General features: G+C 43.2%; 1 protein-coding gene across 2 annotated transcripts in view; it reads left to right on the top strand.

Annotated features, from left to right (window-relative positions):
- Positions 1-1,125: 1,125 nt before the first annotated feature.
- The window catches only part of FBLN5 (fibulin 5), a 46,957-nt gene continuing 28,918 nt past the window's right edge, over positions 1,126-19,164 (top strand). The window contains exons 1-4 of one of the 2 annotated variants that reach the window (XM_080596310.1): positions 1,126-1,663; positions 3,802-3,856; positions 6,320-6,371; positions 7,512-7,754. In XM_080596310.1, coding sequence (XP_080452436.1) covers positions 1,647-1,663; positions 3,802-3,856; positions 6,320-6,371; positions 7,512-7,754 — 367 coding nt within the window. In that variant the 5' untranslated portion in view covers positions 1,126-1,646. Of the gene's footprint in view, positions 1,664-3,801; positions 3,857-6,151; positions 6,254-6,319; positions 6,372-7,511; positions 7,755-19,164 lie in introns of those variants that run through there. The other variant, XM_080596311.1, reaches the window with a different exon arrangement.

Raw genomic sequence — 19,164 nt, 5'->3', positions numbered from 1 at the left:
GTTAACCTTTACCACAAGGAAAACTTGCCCAGTCCTTCCTTTCCAACTTCTGTTGGTTTTCTGATCCATGACAAAACTTTACTCTCAATATGCCCAGCTAGATTCTTCAGAAGTATTTTCTGTGGGTTTTTGGTAAGTTTTTGGGAAGTCTATTCAAAATAAATTAATTGGTTCTTGTTTATCTGTAAATGTATTGACGCTCTAGGAGAATGTTTAACTTTCCACGCAACGCAAGTGATGTAAGGAAGTCACCAAGAGACAAGCTGTCAAAAGTGGCACTGAGCTTCTGGTGCTGTAATTTTTGAAAAATCATTTGAACAATTACAACCACTGAGATACAGATACAGTGAGATACAGAGCTCTTGTGCTTTCCATTGGCACAAATGTGACTTGTGGGTGCTCAGCAGCCCTGAAGAAGCTATATTTTTGTATGTAAAGCTGTTTATCCACACTTAAAAGCCAGTTTTATGAATATCTGTTCTAACAACTCTGTTTCTTAGTTTCTCAGTCCATAACAGAGAGACGTGTGATAGATTTTATCTTGTTGGACCTTTCACGTTTCTTGGGAATAAAGGGTTTCCTCAGATTGAAGCCTCTCCAAAACTGTAAGTATTCACTTCATGTCTATGTCTGCATTTAATTTCAGTGTTCATCTGTGGATCTAGCATAATCTTTGCAGCATCTGATTGTTCACATCTCACAAGTGTTCTGCTTGATCTGCTAAATATCTGCCTGTGGCAAAGTTGCAAAACACCTGAAAAAGTACTTTATTTCCTTCCTCTTCAGTCATAACTGGAGATCTGCAGGAATTGTCTTTCCTGAGAAATTTCATTTCACAAGCTCCCTTAAGCACGGGGTCAACTTAAAAAGGGCCAGTGTTTGTAGACAAACCATTTGCTTTTGTTTGAATGTTTAATTTGTTTATTCCTGTTCTCAAGTAATCCCTAAGCAATATAGTTCCTGTAGCTGTGATGGTTATGAATTCAAGTTATTCACCTCCCAGAGGGTCAGAACTTTCATCGCTATGCCATTGGCATGAAGCAGCGAGTGTTGCATATTCATCGTCCGAGACACCGGCTAGAGGGCCTCAAAAAAGCCTGACTTTTTTGTTTTCAGAACAAGGAAAACAATCCCTTCCCTTCTCCGGTCCCTTGATAAGAGTTTCTGTCCAATAACGGTGCTCTCTGCTCTGAGGCACATTTAACTGCGAAGTTTGCAGCGGGAGAGGTTTTCCTTCAAGCTGTTAGTGTTTTATCCTGGCAGGCTCCTCGAGATTGTTGTGAGGAGTCTAGCCAGTTGGTGAGCTTTGTAATCTAAACCAGCTGTCCCAGGCTGAGGCCCCCATTTGCATTGTTTAACATACTTAGAAAATGAAGTGTTCATTTTTAACATTCCTCCTCCAATTGGTTTAATGCTGAATTACAGAAGAGAACTAAGCAAAACCAGGTGCTTTCTCTGTATTCTCTCCAGTGTCTGAGGAGGTACAGACTGCTCCCGATCTTCTCCATTACTTGCTATTTCATTCTTTGGACTATAAATGACTGAGGAACTGAAGTGCTAGCAGAGGGTAATGTTTGGAAACACTTTCTAGTTATTCATCAGCACAGGCTCTGGTTTTTTTCCACCTTTCCCCAACGGTTTTGGACATGCAAGGATTAAAAAGGTAAGTGCTATGCATGAAACTTCTTTACTTACCGAAGGGAAACCTACTTGTGGAAAATATCTGTGGCAAGGATTCAGTATGCCAATCCACTTGCTAAAGCCATTTGCAAAGAGACGGGATCTCGATGGTCAGAGGTGGGGAAAGACAATCTGTCTGTTATTAAAGCTGTGCTGTCTCTGACGATTTTCTTCTTAATCTGCGCTTATATCCTACACTTTAAGAACCCCGACATCGGTGGGAGTGCTGAATTGCAACAGCAAACAAGCCCCCTGGCTGCAGTGATTGATTTGAAGCTAATTAGTTACTATTGCAGAAGTTAATTACTAGTTTAAAATCCTCTGCCTGCTGGACGAGCTACTGTGACCAGCTGAATAAAGCATTGATAGACTGTACTGTATGTCTGCTAATAATCCTTGAGCAGATTTGAGATCTCAAATAACGGGCAAACTGCGATGGTGGCTGCAGACAGAACACGCATGAGGCAATAAGGTCACCCCCACCCCAGGAGGGAAGAATATATCATCTTGTAACAGCGGAAACTAAAGACCGCCTAGAAAAGTACGAGTTCTGTCTGACTGATTTTATGGCAGATTCTGCTAGCGTGTGCTGCTCTGCAACAGCGTGAAGTGCACCCGTGTTGCTACGTATGTTAACATGCAGCTATAACCTGTTGTATTTCCTTCTAGTGCTGCTCTTGCTATGCACAAAGTGAGTGTGCAGACTTTATACCCAGTGCCTGCTTTAAAACGTCTTCAAAAAGATTTAAAGAATCAATAGGTGAAGTGCAAGTCTAAATGGATAACGCTGCACTTTGAATGCTTTGCATCCGACTCTTAAGGAAAAGTCTGTGTAGAATTTGCTTTTCCTTGTCACTCAGAAGCTGCCAACAAGCACAATCTGTCTCCGCAGCACTACAAACAACCATTTTAGGGTTTGTGTTTACTTTTCAGAGTTTGTGCCTGTTTCCATATTTCAAGCAAATGTGTCCAAATGTGTCGGTCTCTGCTTGTGCGTGGTTTTGTCTGATGCATTTGTAGGTCTTGTTCAGCGGCTCAGTTTGCACTGGAAATCAGAGACAGCTCTAAGAGAGAAAGTTGGCAGCTTAGTGGAGTAGCAGAACTGAGACTACCTAAAATATCCTGCGTTTCCTGTGCTGGTTTTGTGGGAAACGTATACAATTGCCATTCAGAAATAGAATCCAAGCTAAGCAAGGTGGGGTTTTAATAGTCTTGAGAAGAGATTTTCTATAAGGCAGAGGCAAAACACTGAAATCCGTAGTACAGAGAAAAAAAGATATTTCTTGCTGTCCTTTCCTGCTTTCCTGTCGGTAGATACTTTGAGGTGGGGGGTTGGTTGACCAGAGAACTTTCATGCTCCAGGTGAAGGGTCCCCTATATAGCCACAGAGCTCTGTTAGCGAGGGACCCTCTTCCTTCAGCTGCAGTGAAGAGACCCAGCAAGTGCCACTAGATGCTAAGATGACTGGGGAAGTCTCCACTGAAGATAGCAGCTTCTAGTAGCTGATGACCTGGCACAGTGTGTCTACTTGCAGAGCAATGTAGTACTGAAGACTGAGGAAAGGGACAGAATCTGGCCCTAAGAAAATGGATTAATCTCAGATATAGCCTCCTGGGGATGAAGTGCGGTTTAGCAGCTAGCGCAACTGGCGTGGATTCAGGACCTCCTGCATGACAAGCCTGCAGTCCTGCCAATGAGTTGCTCTATGAGCTTAGGCAGGGCCCATGTGCTGGTTTACCCATCTGTAAAATGTGCGCAGTGTGCATGAAGAACTTGGATATTGTCGAAAGAAAGGTGTCAGAGAGAGGCAGAAATGCTTTACTGAATATTATGCATTTGTTCATTAAGCAGCTACTGCGTGGGGTGGCATTGAAAGAAAATATTAGTAAATAGTTATGTACAAATCGATTCTGGTCCTGATTTCATAAAACCATAGCAAAATTAATGACTCTCAGATCTGAATCTGGCCCACAATTGTATTGCTCTCTCTCCAGAGGCCAAATTCATGTTGACAAAACTCTGGAATGCACTGAAGTGTCACTAGAGATTAACTTGTCCGTGTGTATTTAATTCTGTATAACGATCAGAAGGTTTTCAGCCTATTTTCTATGCACATTACAGGATACTGACTGCTTTCACACTGGCCGTCTGCCTTTCGAACCCTGGAAGAGCACAGGTGAGAGGTGCACAGAGAGATCTCTGTACTGTTTTATACCGAAGCACTATATGGCATGAGACTTAACTGGCTAGCAGGTGAATAGGAAGCTCTGTGGTCTGGGGTTTACATGAAAAGGAAGCTGTGTGGTCTAAGGGTTTAGAGGGGAGGACTTGGAGCCAACAGGATTCTGGAGTTGAACATGGACTTAGCTTTTTGACTCATCCTTGCCAGCTCAGCAAAATATCCCTGCAGAAACCTGGACCTCACTAAAAACCTGATTCTGCTTCTGAACTGAACATGTCTGAAAAAGGAAATAAGAAAAGTCATCCCACAAGAGCAGGGACAGTTCAGTTCTGTGATGGGGAACACCAATGTTTGGAAAACTTAGTCACGTAAACAGGCATGTTCTGTGCATAGCAGTCTGGCAGAACCTTGTCTTAAGACTTTGTTTTTGGACTGCGAGCCTGAATGACTGCATCCTAGCTAGGGCTTCACTTTAATTTGTGCCCAAAGCCATTTTTGTTCGAGATGCAGGGCTTTTGAGGGTGGATGGAAGTAGAGCGGTCCAGTTCTTGAAATAGCAGAAGCATTAGTTCTTTGTGTTCTTGGGCTCCAAGTGGACTTTAAATTAGGAAAAACAGTTCCCAAAGGCATGTTAAGCTTGGATTCCTAGTTGATAATCCAGATATGCTCAATGTCCAGAGCTGTGTTTCTAAATACCTTTGCCAAAAGACTTTGAAAAGTAGTTGTGTTTTTCTTCTGTTAGGTTGAAAATTTCCTGCATGTGGCGTGCTTACTGATATTTTTGTGAAAATTGAATCTGTATGGGAAATGCTTTTCATGCCCCTCGAGAATTTTTGAGATGTCTTTAAGGGTTTGTTTTTATAATTTAAAAAATATTATTTCCAGTGTTTTTTTAATAGAAACATCTTGTACCATAAATTAATTTTGAAGTCCAAGCAAAAAAAAACAACTTGAAACCAAAATGATAGCAACAAACTCTTTCTGAAAATATTGAAAGTGGTCATTTCAATATTGGAAACTTTTCTAGAATAAAGCTCAAGAAAGTTGTTGAAACCACTTCTACAGTAGTCTCAGTGTTTCTGAATCATGGTTTACTGTGGAAAAAATAATTTTGTTAAAAACTAACCTAACTTTTCCAACTAACCTGGGTGTAGTGCGTGCAGTACAGCACAGAAAAAAATAGGAAAAGGTTGGGTATGTGTGTTCTCTAAAACATGAGGCTGATTATATGTTCACTCATCAGAATATCTTGACTTTCCCCACCATGATACCAAAGTACCTTGTAATGCCAACATAAATAAAGGCAGAATTCCTTCCCACATGTTTGACACTATTAGTAGTGGTTCTGTGTATTTGGGCATGCAAACGGCAGGACCAATAGTGCCATGTATTTTGTTTCATGTCCCCTCCCAGCTCCTGCAATGGCCCACTTCCATTGACTAATCTATCTCACACCTTGTTTCCGACCTACAATTTGCTACTTCTCCAAACACATGCAAAGTACTTTAAGGTTTTCTATTGATTTCTTTCACTAAGTCCAAAATGAGTGTCTTTAGCATTTAACAACAACAAAAAAAGGAGGAATCCTGAATACACTCCAACCCTGTGCCCTCTGGTTCCTTCAGTGCTTTTTGTTTTCTGGATGTCTCTTGCTCACCTGCCTTACCATAACCCACTCACTGGAAGGATCCCCTTGTGTCAACTGCATGGCCCACTGCCACGCGGCTGAAGGCTCTGTCAAAAACTAGGAAGAGCAGCGAATCATTTTAATGGGTTTTGACAAACGTCGCTAGTTAGAAATGCTGAGGAACACGGATTAGGTGCTGAAGACTCCAGGTTACAGCCCTGATAAAGACCAGCAGCATAGGATAGGAAGGAACAAGGTTTCCAGTGACTTTGTATGCATAGAACACATGTTGTGCACAAATTTATCCTCTAAACATCTAAATGTTTTGTGCGAACTAAAAGCCTTACTTTTTTTAAGTTTGTGCTTTAACTATGGCTTCAGGTCAGCTGGCTAGCTTCTTGAGAGGTATGTACTGAATTGTCTACATGTGGAGTTTCAAAGCACGTTAGAGAAGTTAGCTAGTGCCTTTGAACTGATCCCCCCTTGTTCTGGCAAAAACAATATCCCAGAATAGAAGAATGCAGCTTCTGTGTTAACTCCTGGCACAGAGTGTGTGGCACATCAGGTGTTGGCTATCCCAGCAGAGAGTAACAGCCTGTAACCATCACCACCTGTGGGAATTGCCTTCTGAGTTAAGGGGCTGTCAGGTGCTGGAGGTCTCAGGTTCACTCCTTGCTGCCTGTCCTTTGGGGAAGGGACTTTATTTTGGTGTACTGAACGTTTTGGTGTAGTGCTGAACAGTTTTACTAAGCGTAATAACCCAGGTGAGCATTTGACTCGCAACCCTCTCATTTCACAGTCACTGAGTGTCCTTTGTTTTCTCCTTTTAGCAACAATGCACTAATGGGTTTGACCTGGACCGTGCCTCTGGGCAATGCTTAGGTAGGATTTTAATTACATCAATGAATTTAAATAGGGGTTCAGAAACGCTGACTTTGTTAACTTTATGCTGCTGTTGGTATGTTTTAGGTGAAAAGTCCTTGCTGTGTGATGAAAGTGTGTGTGTGAATAAATGCATGTGTATATATATAAATGTGTGTGTGCATTCACATAGCCCAAGGATATATCAGTCTGTGACATTGGGATACTAATTGGCTGTCGGTGCTTCTCAAATGCCTGTGATGCACTGAGATGAGTTTAGGAGCTCAGTCCAGTTGCCAAATAACAAGGACTGCACACCCTCCTCTTTCTCCTCCAAACTCAGTATTCTCCACCTGGAGGCCCCAGATAATGTCTGTTACTGCTCCATGTTGAAACTCCAGGACAATCATTGAGGCAGGTGTAGAGAAACACACGCTTTACCCTATAGCATCTTTTCATAAATGAATGTGAAGAGAGGCCCTCAGTCTCCAGGGCAGCATCTTCTCCGTGAATTAAAGTCTCTCAGACAGTGAGGGGGTAAAACAGCAGCAGGCTGCCTGCTCTGTCATGGGAGCCGAATGCTTCTGTGCTCTGAGAACCAAACAAATGTTCAGTTTGGGTAAACCACTTTTATCTTTCTAAATTTGATTCAACAGCAATCTCAATTGGAACAAGAAAGAGGCCTGAACCACGTCCCCAAATCTGAACATCCCTAACTTTTTCTGTGGGAGGGAGCTCGGGAGTTCCAAATCAGGATCCAAGTTTCACAGCTGGGCAAACCAAACCACCAGTGTTTGAAATCCTGATCTGCATGTTGTGGTTTGGACAGACCCACTAGCAGGAATAGGCGGTAGCATGCTGTAGCCATGTGTAAATCAGTGTTTAAACCGAACATTTATAGAATAACAAAGCAGGCTTTCCCCTCTCCCTTTAATGGTGAACTAAAACAAGTAGAACACAGGATATATGGAATATATGGGATGTTTCCTGATTTAGTGCAATCTAACTTCAAAGCAAGGCTCCGCAAAGAAAGATTAGCCCCGCCGCTCAAAGAGAGTATCAAATTTTTAGCAAAGTCTTGAGAAAAAAATGTTAACTGTTTTTTGGATAGCTCAACGCTAAGAAGCAGTCACTCATTTAACTTTTGCAATTTCCTTCCAGATATTGATGAATGTCGGACTATTCCTGAGGCCTGTAGAGGAGATATGGTGTGTGTCAACCAGAATGGTGGCTATTTATGCGTACCCCGAACAAACCCAGTGTATCGATCACCATATCTGAACCCTTACTCAAATATTTATCCACCGCCCCCAGCACCAGGCCCAGTTCCTAACTACCCTACTGTTACGAGACCTCTGATCTGTCGATTTGGGTACCAGTTGGATGAAAACAACCAGTGTGCTGGTAAGTAGTAGAAATCTTTATTCTGTATTCTATTTCTCTTAAAGCTTGTCTGACATTGAAGAAACAATTGTCCTGCAATTGTCCTTTGGTTATTCTTGTGTCACTGAAGCCCAAGATGCTGAACCTTATTTTAAAGGGTGTGAGCTGTACATTCCATATCGTCATAACTCAGTGCAAGCTAAGACATTTTAGTCTGATTATTTAATCAGGAAACCCACTTCTATGAGAGAAGTGAACTTTTTGTGACATAAAAAGCCATCTGATGGTAGGTGATTTGTTAGTTATCAAAAGGATGCCTTTTACGCTTATGATTCTGTCCTTGAGAGAGAACATAGCCTGCGTTCAAAGTATTAGGCTGGGACTGAGAAAATACTGATTCAGTTCTTGGTTGTATGTGACCCTGGCCAGATTTCTGGACCTAGGTGTTTCAGCTGTATATGGTATAAAAGAGTTGTTTTCTCCCATGCTTTGTGTTCTTCACTTAGACTGTGATGCCTTTGGAGCACGTCTTAACTAGAGGGTATTACACAACTCTTGGTACTACTACTATTGTGACTATAGACTTCTTCAGCTGAGACTGGAAATCTCTTGTTCTAGGCACTGCACAAACACACAGAGAAAGAATTGCTTCTCCACCAGACCTTTGACATTTTCTTAGGACCTTGGTTTTCCCCAGTCTCCAATAATAATAATAATAAAATAAATAACTCTGTGTTCTTGTGTTGGTAGTTTTTCTATTGCAACTTTTGGCTAGATTTTGATTTCACTTACTCCATTTTATACCAGGTTTACCTTGTATCTAAGCTGGTTCTGTGTTATGCAAATTTAAGGGAGGTTTGGAATAAATCCCTTTGGTTTGCTTGCTTTTGATGATGTCATGTTACAAAGGAGTGGAGAGAAAATTTCTGAACTAAATCAAAGGAAATTCCACTGGCCGGGATATTCATTTTAATGCCAAACTTGGCTACAAGAGATCAGAATCAAGCCAATCACTGGTGACTGCTCAGGGTAAACGCTGGAGATGTAGCTCACAGGTCTTCCACAAAGTTTGTCTATAACCACTCCTTCTGTGTCTCAGTTGTCCTAATGATAAAGTTACTTTTCTATTTGTTATTGTGTGTATCTAACTTCTATAAAAGTTTTGGTGGTTGTTGTTTTTGTTGTTTTAAATAGAGTTGGTCTCTGACAAGTAAAGAAGCCCAGAGCACAGGAGATGCACGCTTTCAGTACAGAATTGTCTGTCTGTATACTAAGGAATTGCATTTAACTCAGAACATTTCTATTTGAATGCTGCTGCAGAACAACACGAGCTGAAACTGACTCGTCTTTTGGGCAGATTTTGCCCTCTTGTCTGGAATTTCTGGCAAGACTTGGTTTCCGATGATGTACTTCATTTGCTTCCCTATGTGAGGAGACCATGATGTGTCACAGGAGATGCAGAAGTGTAGATTTAAATTCAGATTCTTTGGGGCACATTTTTCTATATTTGAATTATTGCTCTCATTATGTTCCAAGATACTAGTGCTAGTTAGAAAATGCATTTCTGCTAATATATACTGTAAAACTTAATAAATAAACACCTGTTTAATTTTTTTTATTTTATTTTTTTTACAAGAGTTTTAAAAGCCTGGGATAATTGTTGAGTTTGCTGTAAAAATAACCATGTATGCTATCCAATCCTTTAAAAATTGCAGCTAGCCCTCCTGGTGTTAGCAAATAGATCATCTTAAGTTATGTATTGATTTGTAGGCTTTCGGTAGTGTTTTCATTTTGCTAACTTTGATGTAGATGAATCAGGAAATGGGACAGTTAATAGAAAAGAAGTGCTGAAATCAAAGGGGAAATGAAACCCCTATATTTACTGTCTGGCCTGCTGCACACAAACCATACAAATCAAAACAGGTGGATTTTGGAAACTTTGACAGTGTAACTTCCAGCCTGTAAAGGCTATGTCTGTTTCCATCCATGCTGGCAGAAATGTGAGGACTAATTCTTAAATCAGGGCTGTTCGCTTCTGTCACTTTAACTTTCAGATATGGGAATTTAATTGTGAGGGAAAGTTTGGTGAATAAAGACATTAACAAGAATAGATGGGAAAAGACAGACTGCTATTTGAGTATCACGGTTAGCTGGAAACAGTTTTTGAAAATCTACATCAGGTTTGAATTTGGGCAGATGGTAGGTCATATTTGTATTAGAGGAAGAAAAATGAAACTTAAAGAAAACAAGACCTGTCAGACTGAAAAGGTCTCTGCCAAGCTTAGATTTCATTTTTCATTTAGTGAAATCCCGGGGGATGTTCACTGTCTTGATGCACTATTTATTTTTGTGTCTGTGTGCCTTAGGATGGAAAGTGTAGGCACCAAGAGAATGGTGTGAAGTACCGCATGTCTCGCTGCAGTGGCAGGAGAAAGGAAGGTCTCGTCCCGTTTCCAGGACTTCTGGCACTGTTAGCGGGGTCAATGTGCAGCCTCGTGCATGAAGGCTGTGGAGGTGAGGCACCAGGGGACCTTGAGAGGGTCCCCAGGCAGCACTGGAATTTCACCCAGGTCATTCAAGAAAGGCTGAATCCACATGAGTCACGTCTTACACTAAGCAAATTATAAGCATTGCTCGTGTTAGTGGTATTTTGGTCACTGTGTGCTTCCCTGCTTGTCAGCATTCAGCATGCTCTTAGGATATGAAGCACTTAAAGGGTTAATTTTGTGGTGGAATGGTTGAAAAGAGTAAACTGGAAGCTCTTCTGCCCAGTAGCTGAGCCACTATATAACTTACAGGTTTGTTATGCTGGTGTTCTGGCATCTCCTTCCAGCACCTTCTTTCCAAATAAAAAATTAGTCACAGGTATTTCCATTAAAGATGATGAGACTTTTTTCTGTTGACTTCAGGGGAAGCAGAGCTATTCTCATGCCAATGTTTCTGAGAAATATCCTTTTCTTTTTTTTTTTTGTCTGGTCAGATATGGGGTTACAGGTCTGGGCCACATTTTCTATGGCTAGGCCAACAGAAATCTTTACTTTCTCTTTGAATTCCAGTCAAAACAGTTTATTAAACACAGGAACCTGCCCTGGGAGATTTGCAGCCTCAGCTTTGAAACACTGAGCTTGTTCAAGAGACTTCCAAAGTGAAACAGGATAAAAATTTGATCTGGAAGCAGTATAAGACTTAACAAGCTCTCTTTTTTTTTTTTTTTAACCTCCTCATTGCTAGAGCTGACAGAAACAGGGGAAGGCTGTGAGAGGGTCCCTGGCTCTCAGAAGAATGTGCACCCCAGGTGTTTCAAATAACATTCTCCTCTTGGGGGCTGATATATTGCAACATAGCAAAAAAGAAGTGCAAGCAATTTTTCTCCCTTTCCAGCTTTTTTGGCTTCTACCTTTTTGACCTGGATGGTCACAGACAGGGGTTAGGTGTCCACATTCCTTCCCCATCACGTTCACTGCTCAGCCTTACCAAGAATCTTTTCTGGAGATCTTTTCAAGATCTCCAGGTCTTGTCCCTTGTGAAACAAAACCTTTCCTGTCACAAGTGCCCGACATGGTGAGGTGTCTCAAGGACACCTGTCAGTGACCACTTTGCCCACTCCAGTGTCCTCCACATGGTGCAGAAGCAGCTGTAGCCACTTCTGGCAGCAGGCAGAGAAATACTTCAATGATAATTATGTTTTAATATCTTCTGTGGGCTTGATTCCTGATGGATGGGTGGGTATTTTTACCCCTGGAGTTGCTGAATGCCTTATGGCTTCTATGTATAAATGTACTGTGCTTTCAACTGCATGTGTAAATTCATTCCAAAGCAGGTTGGGAATGATTTACAGCCACAATTAATGCTGGAATAAAAGACCACATTCAGGAAAAAGCAATGAACAACCAGCCGAAGAGCACTGCTTGAACTGTTTGTCTTCTAATGCTACTTCTCTATAAATACTGAATGTTTAGCCATAATAATGACTTTTTGTTCGTGGCACTTGCTCTCGTAACTGCTGGCAAGGTTAAAGCAGAGCAAGGGCCCATGGTCTTGCATTATACATTCGTAAGCCGAGTTCTTTCCAATTTCCCTTCGCTCCACCTTGCTGTTTCCTGATTTACAATGATTTTTAAAACATGCCTCAAGCACAGATCCTTCTGGGCATTGTGGAGCGAACTGTAATGGGTGGACTCTTATTTTTGCTTTTTATTCTGTTAATATAGATGCACAATATGAGGAGATGATGCGGGTGGGGAGGCATCTTAAGAGGGCTGAATGGAGGAAATCGAGCAAGCAATCAGACTGCAGAGACAGAGAACTACGTGTTAGGAAGGGTGTAAGTGTAAGGCAAGATGAGTATGACATAGAGATGAAAAGAAGGGAGGAGTCCAGTGGAGGAGGTAATATTTTTTAAAAAAAAAAAATCTTTATTTTTGAAACAAAGACTAAAAAGAAGAAGCACAAAAACAGGGGGAAATGGAAAGATGCTCTTTCCTAGCGTAAGTCAGAATTGTTCTTCAAGGCCTCCTCTGTGCAGCAGTCATTGCTTTACCTTTCCTCACTTCCCAGCGACTGCCAGGACTCCCGACATTCCACACCTACAGGTCCCCAGCCCTTCATTCATGGAGTGAAACTCCTTCCTTCAAAGCATTACCTTAGCACAGATGGGTTTTAGATCATTATCATTTATATTGCTAGCATACCTAAAACCCACATCCAAGCCTGCAATCGTACTGACCTGACCTCCACTCAACCTCACGAAGAACAGCCTAGATGAGTTTTCAAGCAAAATAAAGGAACCAGATGTGTACATATGGGGAGAGGAGAGGGAAATGAAGATGCAAGAAAGTGAAATGAGGTGCCCAGATCTTGTGGCAGAACCATGGCTGTGCCAGGGATAAAGTCCAGAGCTGTGCCTTAGCCACTAGGCCAGGCTGTCTTTCAATAGTAACCTTTCTGCAGTGAGCTATTAGAAACAGGAGGAAGAAAAGGAGGGAAGTGCAGCACAGCGACTGTGTCCTGGAAGGGACTGTACAAAGGAGAAAACAAATGGAATCTGCTCCTGCCATTGTCTTTTTTAACCCCAGTTGGCTCAGCTCTGTGTCCTGCCCTTTTCTTCTTGATCTGAGACAATCTCTTGCTGTTTCAGAGGGCCAGTTCCCAGAGGTTTTTATGTGGTCCCTGTTAGACAGCACTGCCATCACGTCCAAATTAACCGGGAACAAAGCGATTGCGTGAGAATAGGTTCTGCAGGAAGTTCAGCCTCTTGATAGGACATAGAACTGGTGACATCTGATTAAATTAAGGGTCATGATATGTTGCCTTTATTCCTAAAACAGTTTTCTTGACAGCTTTTGTAAGGGGAAATATAAATTTGGACCTCGTGCTGCCATTGTAACAAGAGAGTTGCCTCTCAAGAAGGAGCTGTAGTTGGTAGCGAGGGCTTGGGCTGGAGGATTTTGGACTTGGTTCCTGACTGCCATAGACAAACATGCTGTGTATTTTGGGACTCTGGCTCATGATGTTTAAACTGAAAAAAAATATTTTTCAGGGTTGTACAAGAATCATTTCAGGAGTGGATGACAGCTGCTGAGGTAGATTTCTGACTGCTATCATTTAAAAAATAATATTCAAGAGAAAAAAAGGCCCAGTTTAATTATCCGGCAACAGTGAAACTCGAAACAAGGTATGGGGAACTTACTTCCCTAGTGCATCAAATTGGTTCGATATCATGGGGCATTTTTGTCTGTTTCTGAATAGACCAGAGGAGAGAAGAAGCGCCAGAACTTCACCAGTATTTCCCGTTCACTTCAAGAATACCTGTGCTACAAAAGCTTTTGGTTATTTGATCCTGTTGTTTTTCAGTCACCATCTACTTATTCTGTGATCATTTCAAGTTCTAGCAAAATTCTTGATGGTTGTCCCTTGATCATCTCAAGTAATGACGAGAAAAGCCAGGTAAAATAAAGATGTGGAGAATACAAACTGTGTGCTCTAAGACAGGACCATATGCCAGGGTACTGATGGATATGATATGTGCTCTGTATGAACATCTATGATATTAACGTTGTAGAGTATAGATGTACTTAACATAGCCCTGTCCCACTGGATAAACCCACATCATTCGGCTCCAGACAAGCACAGTTATAATTCTTTTGGGTCCAGAGCCTCAGTGCTTCTGATCTGATGGCTTGATCTATTCACAAGCCCACCAGTCTGCCTAAAGGTAATTGTGAGTAGGCCATAAAATATTCATGGATGAAAAGGTACATCTGAAACCACTCAGAGCTCCTTCCTTCCTCAGGAAACCATTGCACCAGCACAGAGGAGGGGTTGGGGCTGAGGAAAGGTAAGGCTCAGCCTGTCCCTACAGCAGTGTCCATCAGCAGGGTCATTCCTACGTTCCTTGACCCCTTGACCTCACCACCACCAAGCGTATCCTACCCCAGCAGAATTTGCAAAGGAGAACGAGGGTACAAACACTGCTTTTCACTGAAGGAAGTGTGTTTGTGGTGGAGGGATTGGCTTGATAGAGAAAGTTGCTGTACGTGTTTGTAGCTGGGTAAACTGAGCCTTCTGTGGCTTGGATTATTCCTTCTGTCATTCCTTGCTAAGTGCGGTGTAGGAGGAGCACGGTCTGGTGGTTAAAGCACAGGCAAGTGCTTCGTTTATTTGTGAAACTTCTACTACTCACACAGAAATGGATAAAGCTGAACCAAGAAATATAACATGCAAGCCAAGAAAGCTGGCATGTTATTAAGAAAACTGGCATCTCTATGTGGAGTGAAAAAAGCAGGCTCCTGGGTATGGCAAAATGTAACAGTAAATGCAAGTCTTATCGGTCTGCACGTCAGTGCCTTTCAGGCGTCGCTGGCTGGCTGTATTAGTGTGCAATGATGTGAGAAGGGAAAATAAAATAAGCATGGCTGTGGTATAGTCCCAACTGAACTGCAGTCAGACTGGTTAAATAGCTGCATAGTCAACTGGAGACCAAAACTCCTCTCAGCCCTGTGGTTACGGCCCCCATTGACTTTGCAGATCTTAGGATCTTGGAGCAGAAGTTCTTGCAGCGAATTCATTAGGTTTAGTTTAATCTGTCAGAGCCTAAGGCACTGAACCCCCTCAGAGCAAGCTGAATCGGCTTATGGTCAGGGAGTCTGGTACCATGCTTCCTTCTGCCTGATTCCTGATACCATGATAAGGGTTTCTTAGACATTGCGGGAGAAGAGCAGAGAACTGGTCACCTTAAAAACTGTGGCAGACAGAACCGTTTTCATTTGCTTCCAACTTCAGCTTGAACTCAGCTGTTTCTGTCTGTGGATGTGTCTTCACCTGCTTATTATTAGCGGATGATTGAAAGCTTACTGGTTTTTCTGTAGTGAGACTGGGAGGGAAGCACAGTGATATATGGAGGGGGACAGCAGAACAAGAAAGGGTCACACTGCAAAACGTACCTGGGCACAAGGATAGCGTCCATGGCGTGTCGGATGGCCAGGCAGCAATCCAGGCTCAGGAAGGTTGACATTCCTGTAGACTGTCCTCTCTCTGTCGTGATGTGCTTCAGCTTTCTCTTTTCCTTGGGGCTGGGTGATATCTTCAGTATCCAAGGTGGCAAGAACCCAGGAATCCCATCTCCCTTGTGCTTTGAAGACTGCAGGGGAAAAGAGCGTCCAAGAGAAAGAGGTTTAGCCTATTCGCTGGGTTGTGGTTGGTTTAATGGCCCCAGTAAAGCTTGGTGTCTCTGAATTGGGGGTTATTGGTCACTGGCTCTGAGCCAGACAATACATAGCCTTCAGCTGTCAGCAAGAGCCAGTTGGCAGGCGGCTCTGTGTGACTCATTTCAGAGGAGCAGTACTCGTGCCCAGCCTGCCATATCCCCAGGCATGTGCTGGCCAGGGCAGAGCTCTGACCCCTGCTGTTAATCTCTGAATGATTCTTTAGACTAACTGCTAAAAACGGTTTGATACGTGGGGCTTTGTGGCTGCTTTGCCTTTATTATGTCTTACTTCCAGGGATTTCAGCAGTGCCAGATCAGTTAAAGCCACCATGTACCGATTAGCTCTGTCTGCTCTGGAGCAGATTGAGCGAGAGCTTTCCTTTGTGGATAGCTGTCACGCGAGGCAGACCCGCCAACCAGACAGTTACAGGGCTTAAGGAAAATCAAGTCACTTGATGGTGCTGGAAGACTGACAGACTTCACAAGTACCCTTCCTCAAGCCACTGGCCTTGTGGCTTGCTCCCCTCTCGTTTCCTTGCAGAGTCTGTTTTGGCTGTGGGTGACGGCCCATGCCTAGCGGTCTGCTGGGAGCCTCGGGGATGCTGCTTGCAGGAATGCCTCCTTCTCTCCCTCCCTTCGGCATGGCACGTAGAGCTCGCTGTGTCCTTCCACAACAGTGTCTTTCTTTAACTGGAAGGCTTATTTATTTTCGGTCCTGTTAATGACACCAGCACTCTGCTCAGGCCCATGTTAATCGTTGCACGCGTTAGCAGCATCCACAGTGCCTAGAGATGGCAGCGTTCTCAATGGCTTACAAATCACCATTTTTCTTGGCCTCTCCCTTATATTTCTTGGGTCAGCTTTGTTTCTTTTCACTTGGTTCCAGCCTGAAACTGGCCGTGGTTTTATGTCACAATCAAGACGTAAAGCCAAAATATATAGCAAATATGTATTGGCTCCCTCACCTGTAGAAATCAGCCAGATGGGTGGTATGCTTTGCCAGACTCTATAGACGGAGGTAACGTGCTGGCATTGCTCTTTTGTCTTGTCCCCAGGACACTGGATGAATGGCAGAGCTGCCACGCAGAAATGTGAGAGCTGCCTGATGTTGTGTGCAGTTTAACGTGTTCTGACCCCTCCGTCTGCCAGTTGACTGGCTTCCCGTTTTAGTACTTCAGTGACATGAGAGAATTTCTCAAAGGGGAGAGCTACCGGGAGGTGAATGGGAGTTACACCTCGCCAGCCTGGCTCAGGGGAGAAGTTTCGGAGTTCTGCCTCGTGCCTGGGGTGTGCTGGCCTCTGGGGACGATGAGAAGGGTTGAGTTCCTCTTCAGTTTTGATACCAGCAAAACCCCCTCTGTTTTTAGTTCATCTCGGACATAATTTACTGTTGCAGGTGCCCTGTGGTAGAAGGCTGTGCTGCAGTGTAAGGAGAAAGATGGTCCAGTTGATGGGTGGAGGTACAGATCACGGGACAGCTGAAATGAAGAGCTGGGTTCTCAAGGCTTGGGTAGGCCCCTTGATCTCACTGACCTCCATCCTTGATGGAAGTTTGATATGTAAATGCCCTTTATTCTAGCCTACAGTCCTTTGCCGCAGGCTGCTGGTACAACCTCCGACCTTGTTGCTCACTATTTTTTTCAACATTGACCATTTATCTGACGTGGGTCCAGATTTTCAGGCAGGAGCATTCAGCACTTTCTGAAACGTAGGGTGTGTATGGAGTCTTCATCTGGGCACCTGGCAGTGTACGTATACAAAAGCATGATTCCTTCTGGAAATTTTCCTTAGCTGTGCTATTGCCCATCTCTATATTGATAACATGCCACTACAGGGAGAATAAATCCACTCGTGTTCACGAGGCATTCAGGTACTGAAAATGCAAGAAGTACTTCAGCTAAACAGAGAGCCTAGGAGGAGGGGGAGAGGAGCTCGTCATAAACTTGCCAGGTCCAAGTGAATGTAAGTGAATCCATGCTCTGCTGTCTGAGCTGACACTGTTTTTTTGTTCTTTTTTTTCCCCACAAAAAATAATCATAAGGCTATTTTTCCCTAATATTTTGAGCTCTCATTTTTTAATGTTTCGTTTTGTGAAGTTCTTGTTTTCAAGCCAGCCTGAGCAAGTGAATCATTAGCTGGTGAGCCAGTAAATGGCTTGTTGGATCAAAGGCTGTTTTTGTGGCACAACCCCAACACACCCGTAGGTGACACAGAATGGGGAGACTGAACACCCAGTAATACACAGAAGTCCACAAAAGCTACGGTTGTGCTCAGGAAATTAAGGGACTGGAAACCCAGCAGTAGGTGAAAAAATAATCAGACGCTGGGCTGTCTGGTGGGAGGCAGTAATATTGAGAGCGGTGTAGCACTGGGCAGTTTCCCAGTGTTATAAGGCTTCTCATCTCAAAACACAGAGGGAATAGTCCTTTGATATGGTTCTAAGAATGGATCCAAACTATTGACATAAAGCGTAAATACTACCAGATAAATATAGATAAGTTTATGGAAATATCAGTACAGAGCAGCAGTAAATTGGGGAGCATTACTGAGACTGACTGTGATTAAAGCAGTTAAGTAATAGTGTAAAGCTGAGGGTAGGATGGCAGCAATAGGAACTGCAAGTGTCAGAGAAGCAAAAGTTGTTTGTGGTGGGTAGTACAAAAGAATGCTTATCCCTGAGCATGGCGTAATTTGCTGAAATTAGGGGAAATTGCTTTTAGACTGAACATAGTAAAATCCCTTAGGATGCAGAGATGGGTCAGTTTATACAGGAACACACGAGGCATGTTACGGGGTGGGATGGTACTAAATGTATCAGCAGGAACATTTAAATACTGCCTGAAAAAATTGTTAAAGAGAAAGTTCTCTTGCACCAGTGAGGGTGGGACACATGTTAACGGGTATCTTTAAGTTGCTGTATTTTTTAGTCCTTTGATGCATTTCCAGCTTTCAGTGTGCATGGAGGTACAGAAGAAAGCTGCCTGCTTTATCAAGCCCTGTGAGGTTTGTTAGCATGGGTAAGGACCTCCACCCGTTACATGAGTTACTATCACCATGGTGGAGGAATGCAAAGCTGAGATAGCTCGGAGGAGCAGCCTGAGGTCTCCTTTCAGAAGGAGGAATCTTGGAGCAGCGCAAAGTGGGATTGCCAGACTGCCACTCCTTACTCCTGGAGCAGGAACGGGGCCGGGGAGGGGAGGTGTGGTCCCAGAGCTGTGGGGCGCTGCTGGTTTCCTGCTATTGCAGCCCCTTTGGGGAATCCCAAACCAGGCATAGGCCGGGGCGGCCTTGGATCTCTCGTTAGTTTCAGAGGCAGAATTCAGCAATATATACACCACTGGTTGCCAGTGAATCACTAAGCATTGCATCTGAGCTTTAATCCAGAAGCAGACTGGAATTATTTTAATCAAAAGCAGGGCCGACTCTGTGATGGAGCAGCCCATATTGACAGCTATCGGTGGGTTTCATGCAGCCTTCCCAACAGACGGCAGTGTGCCAGCTTTAGGAAGGAGGTGTTCTCCCCTGTTAAAGCAGTCCTATTTGAAGGTGTGGTTTTGCAAATCTGTTCTATGTTATTTAGCTAGTAAATGGCATTTTGGGGCAAAATTCTTAGTGAAATAAGCGTGGGTTTGCTTTTCTTGTTTTGTTTTGCCCGCAACGTTACAGTTTGGCTCTTGAGCGTTTTCAAGAGGTTTAACTAGTTGTAGATGAGAAGTGGAGTAAGAG

Source organism: Anser brachyrhynchus, assembly GCF_964034855.1.
Source record: "Anser brachyrhynchus genome assembly, chromosome: 5".
Taxonomy (NCBI): Eukaryota; Metazoa; Chordata; class Aves; order Anseriformes; family Anatidae; genus Anser; species Anser brachyrhynchus.
The sequence above is the reverse complement of the archived record's forward strand: the minus strand, read 5'-3'. Positions and strand labels throughout refer to the sequence as shown.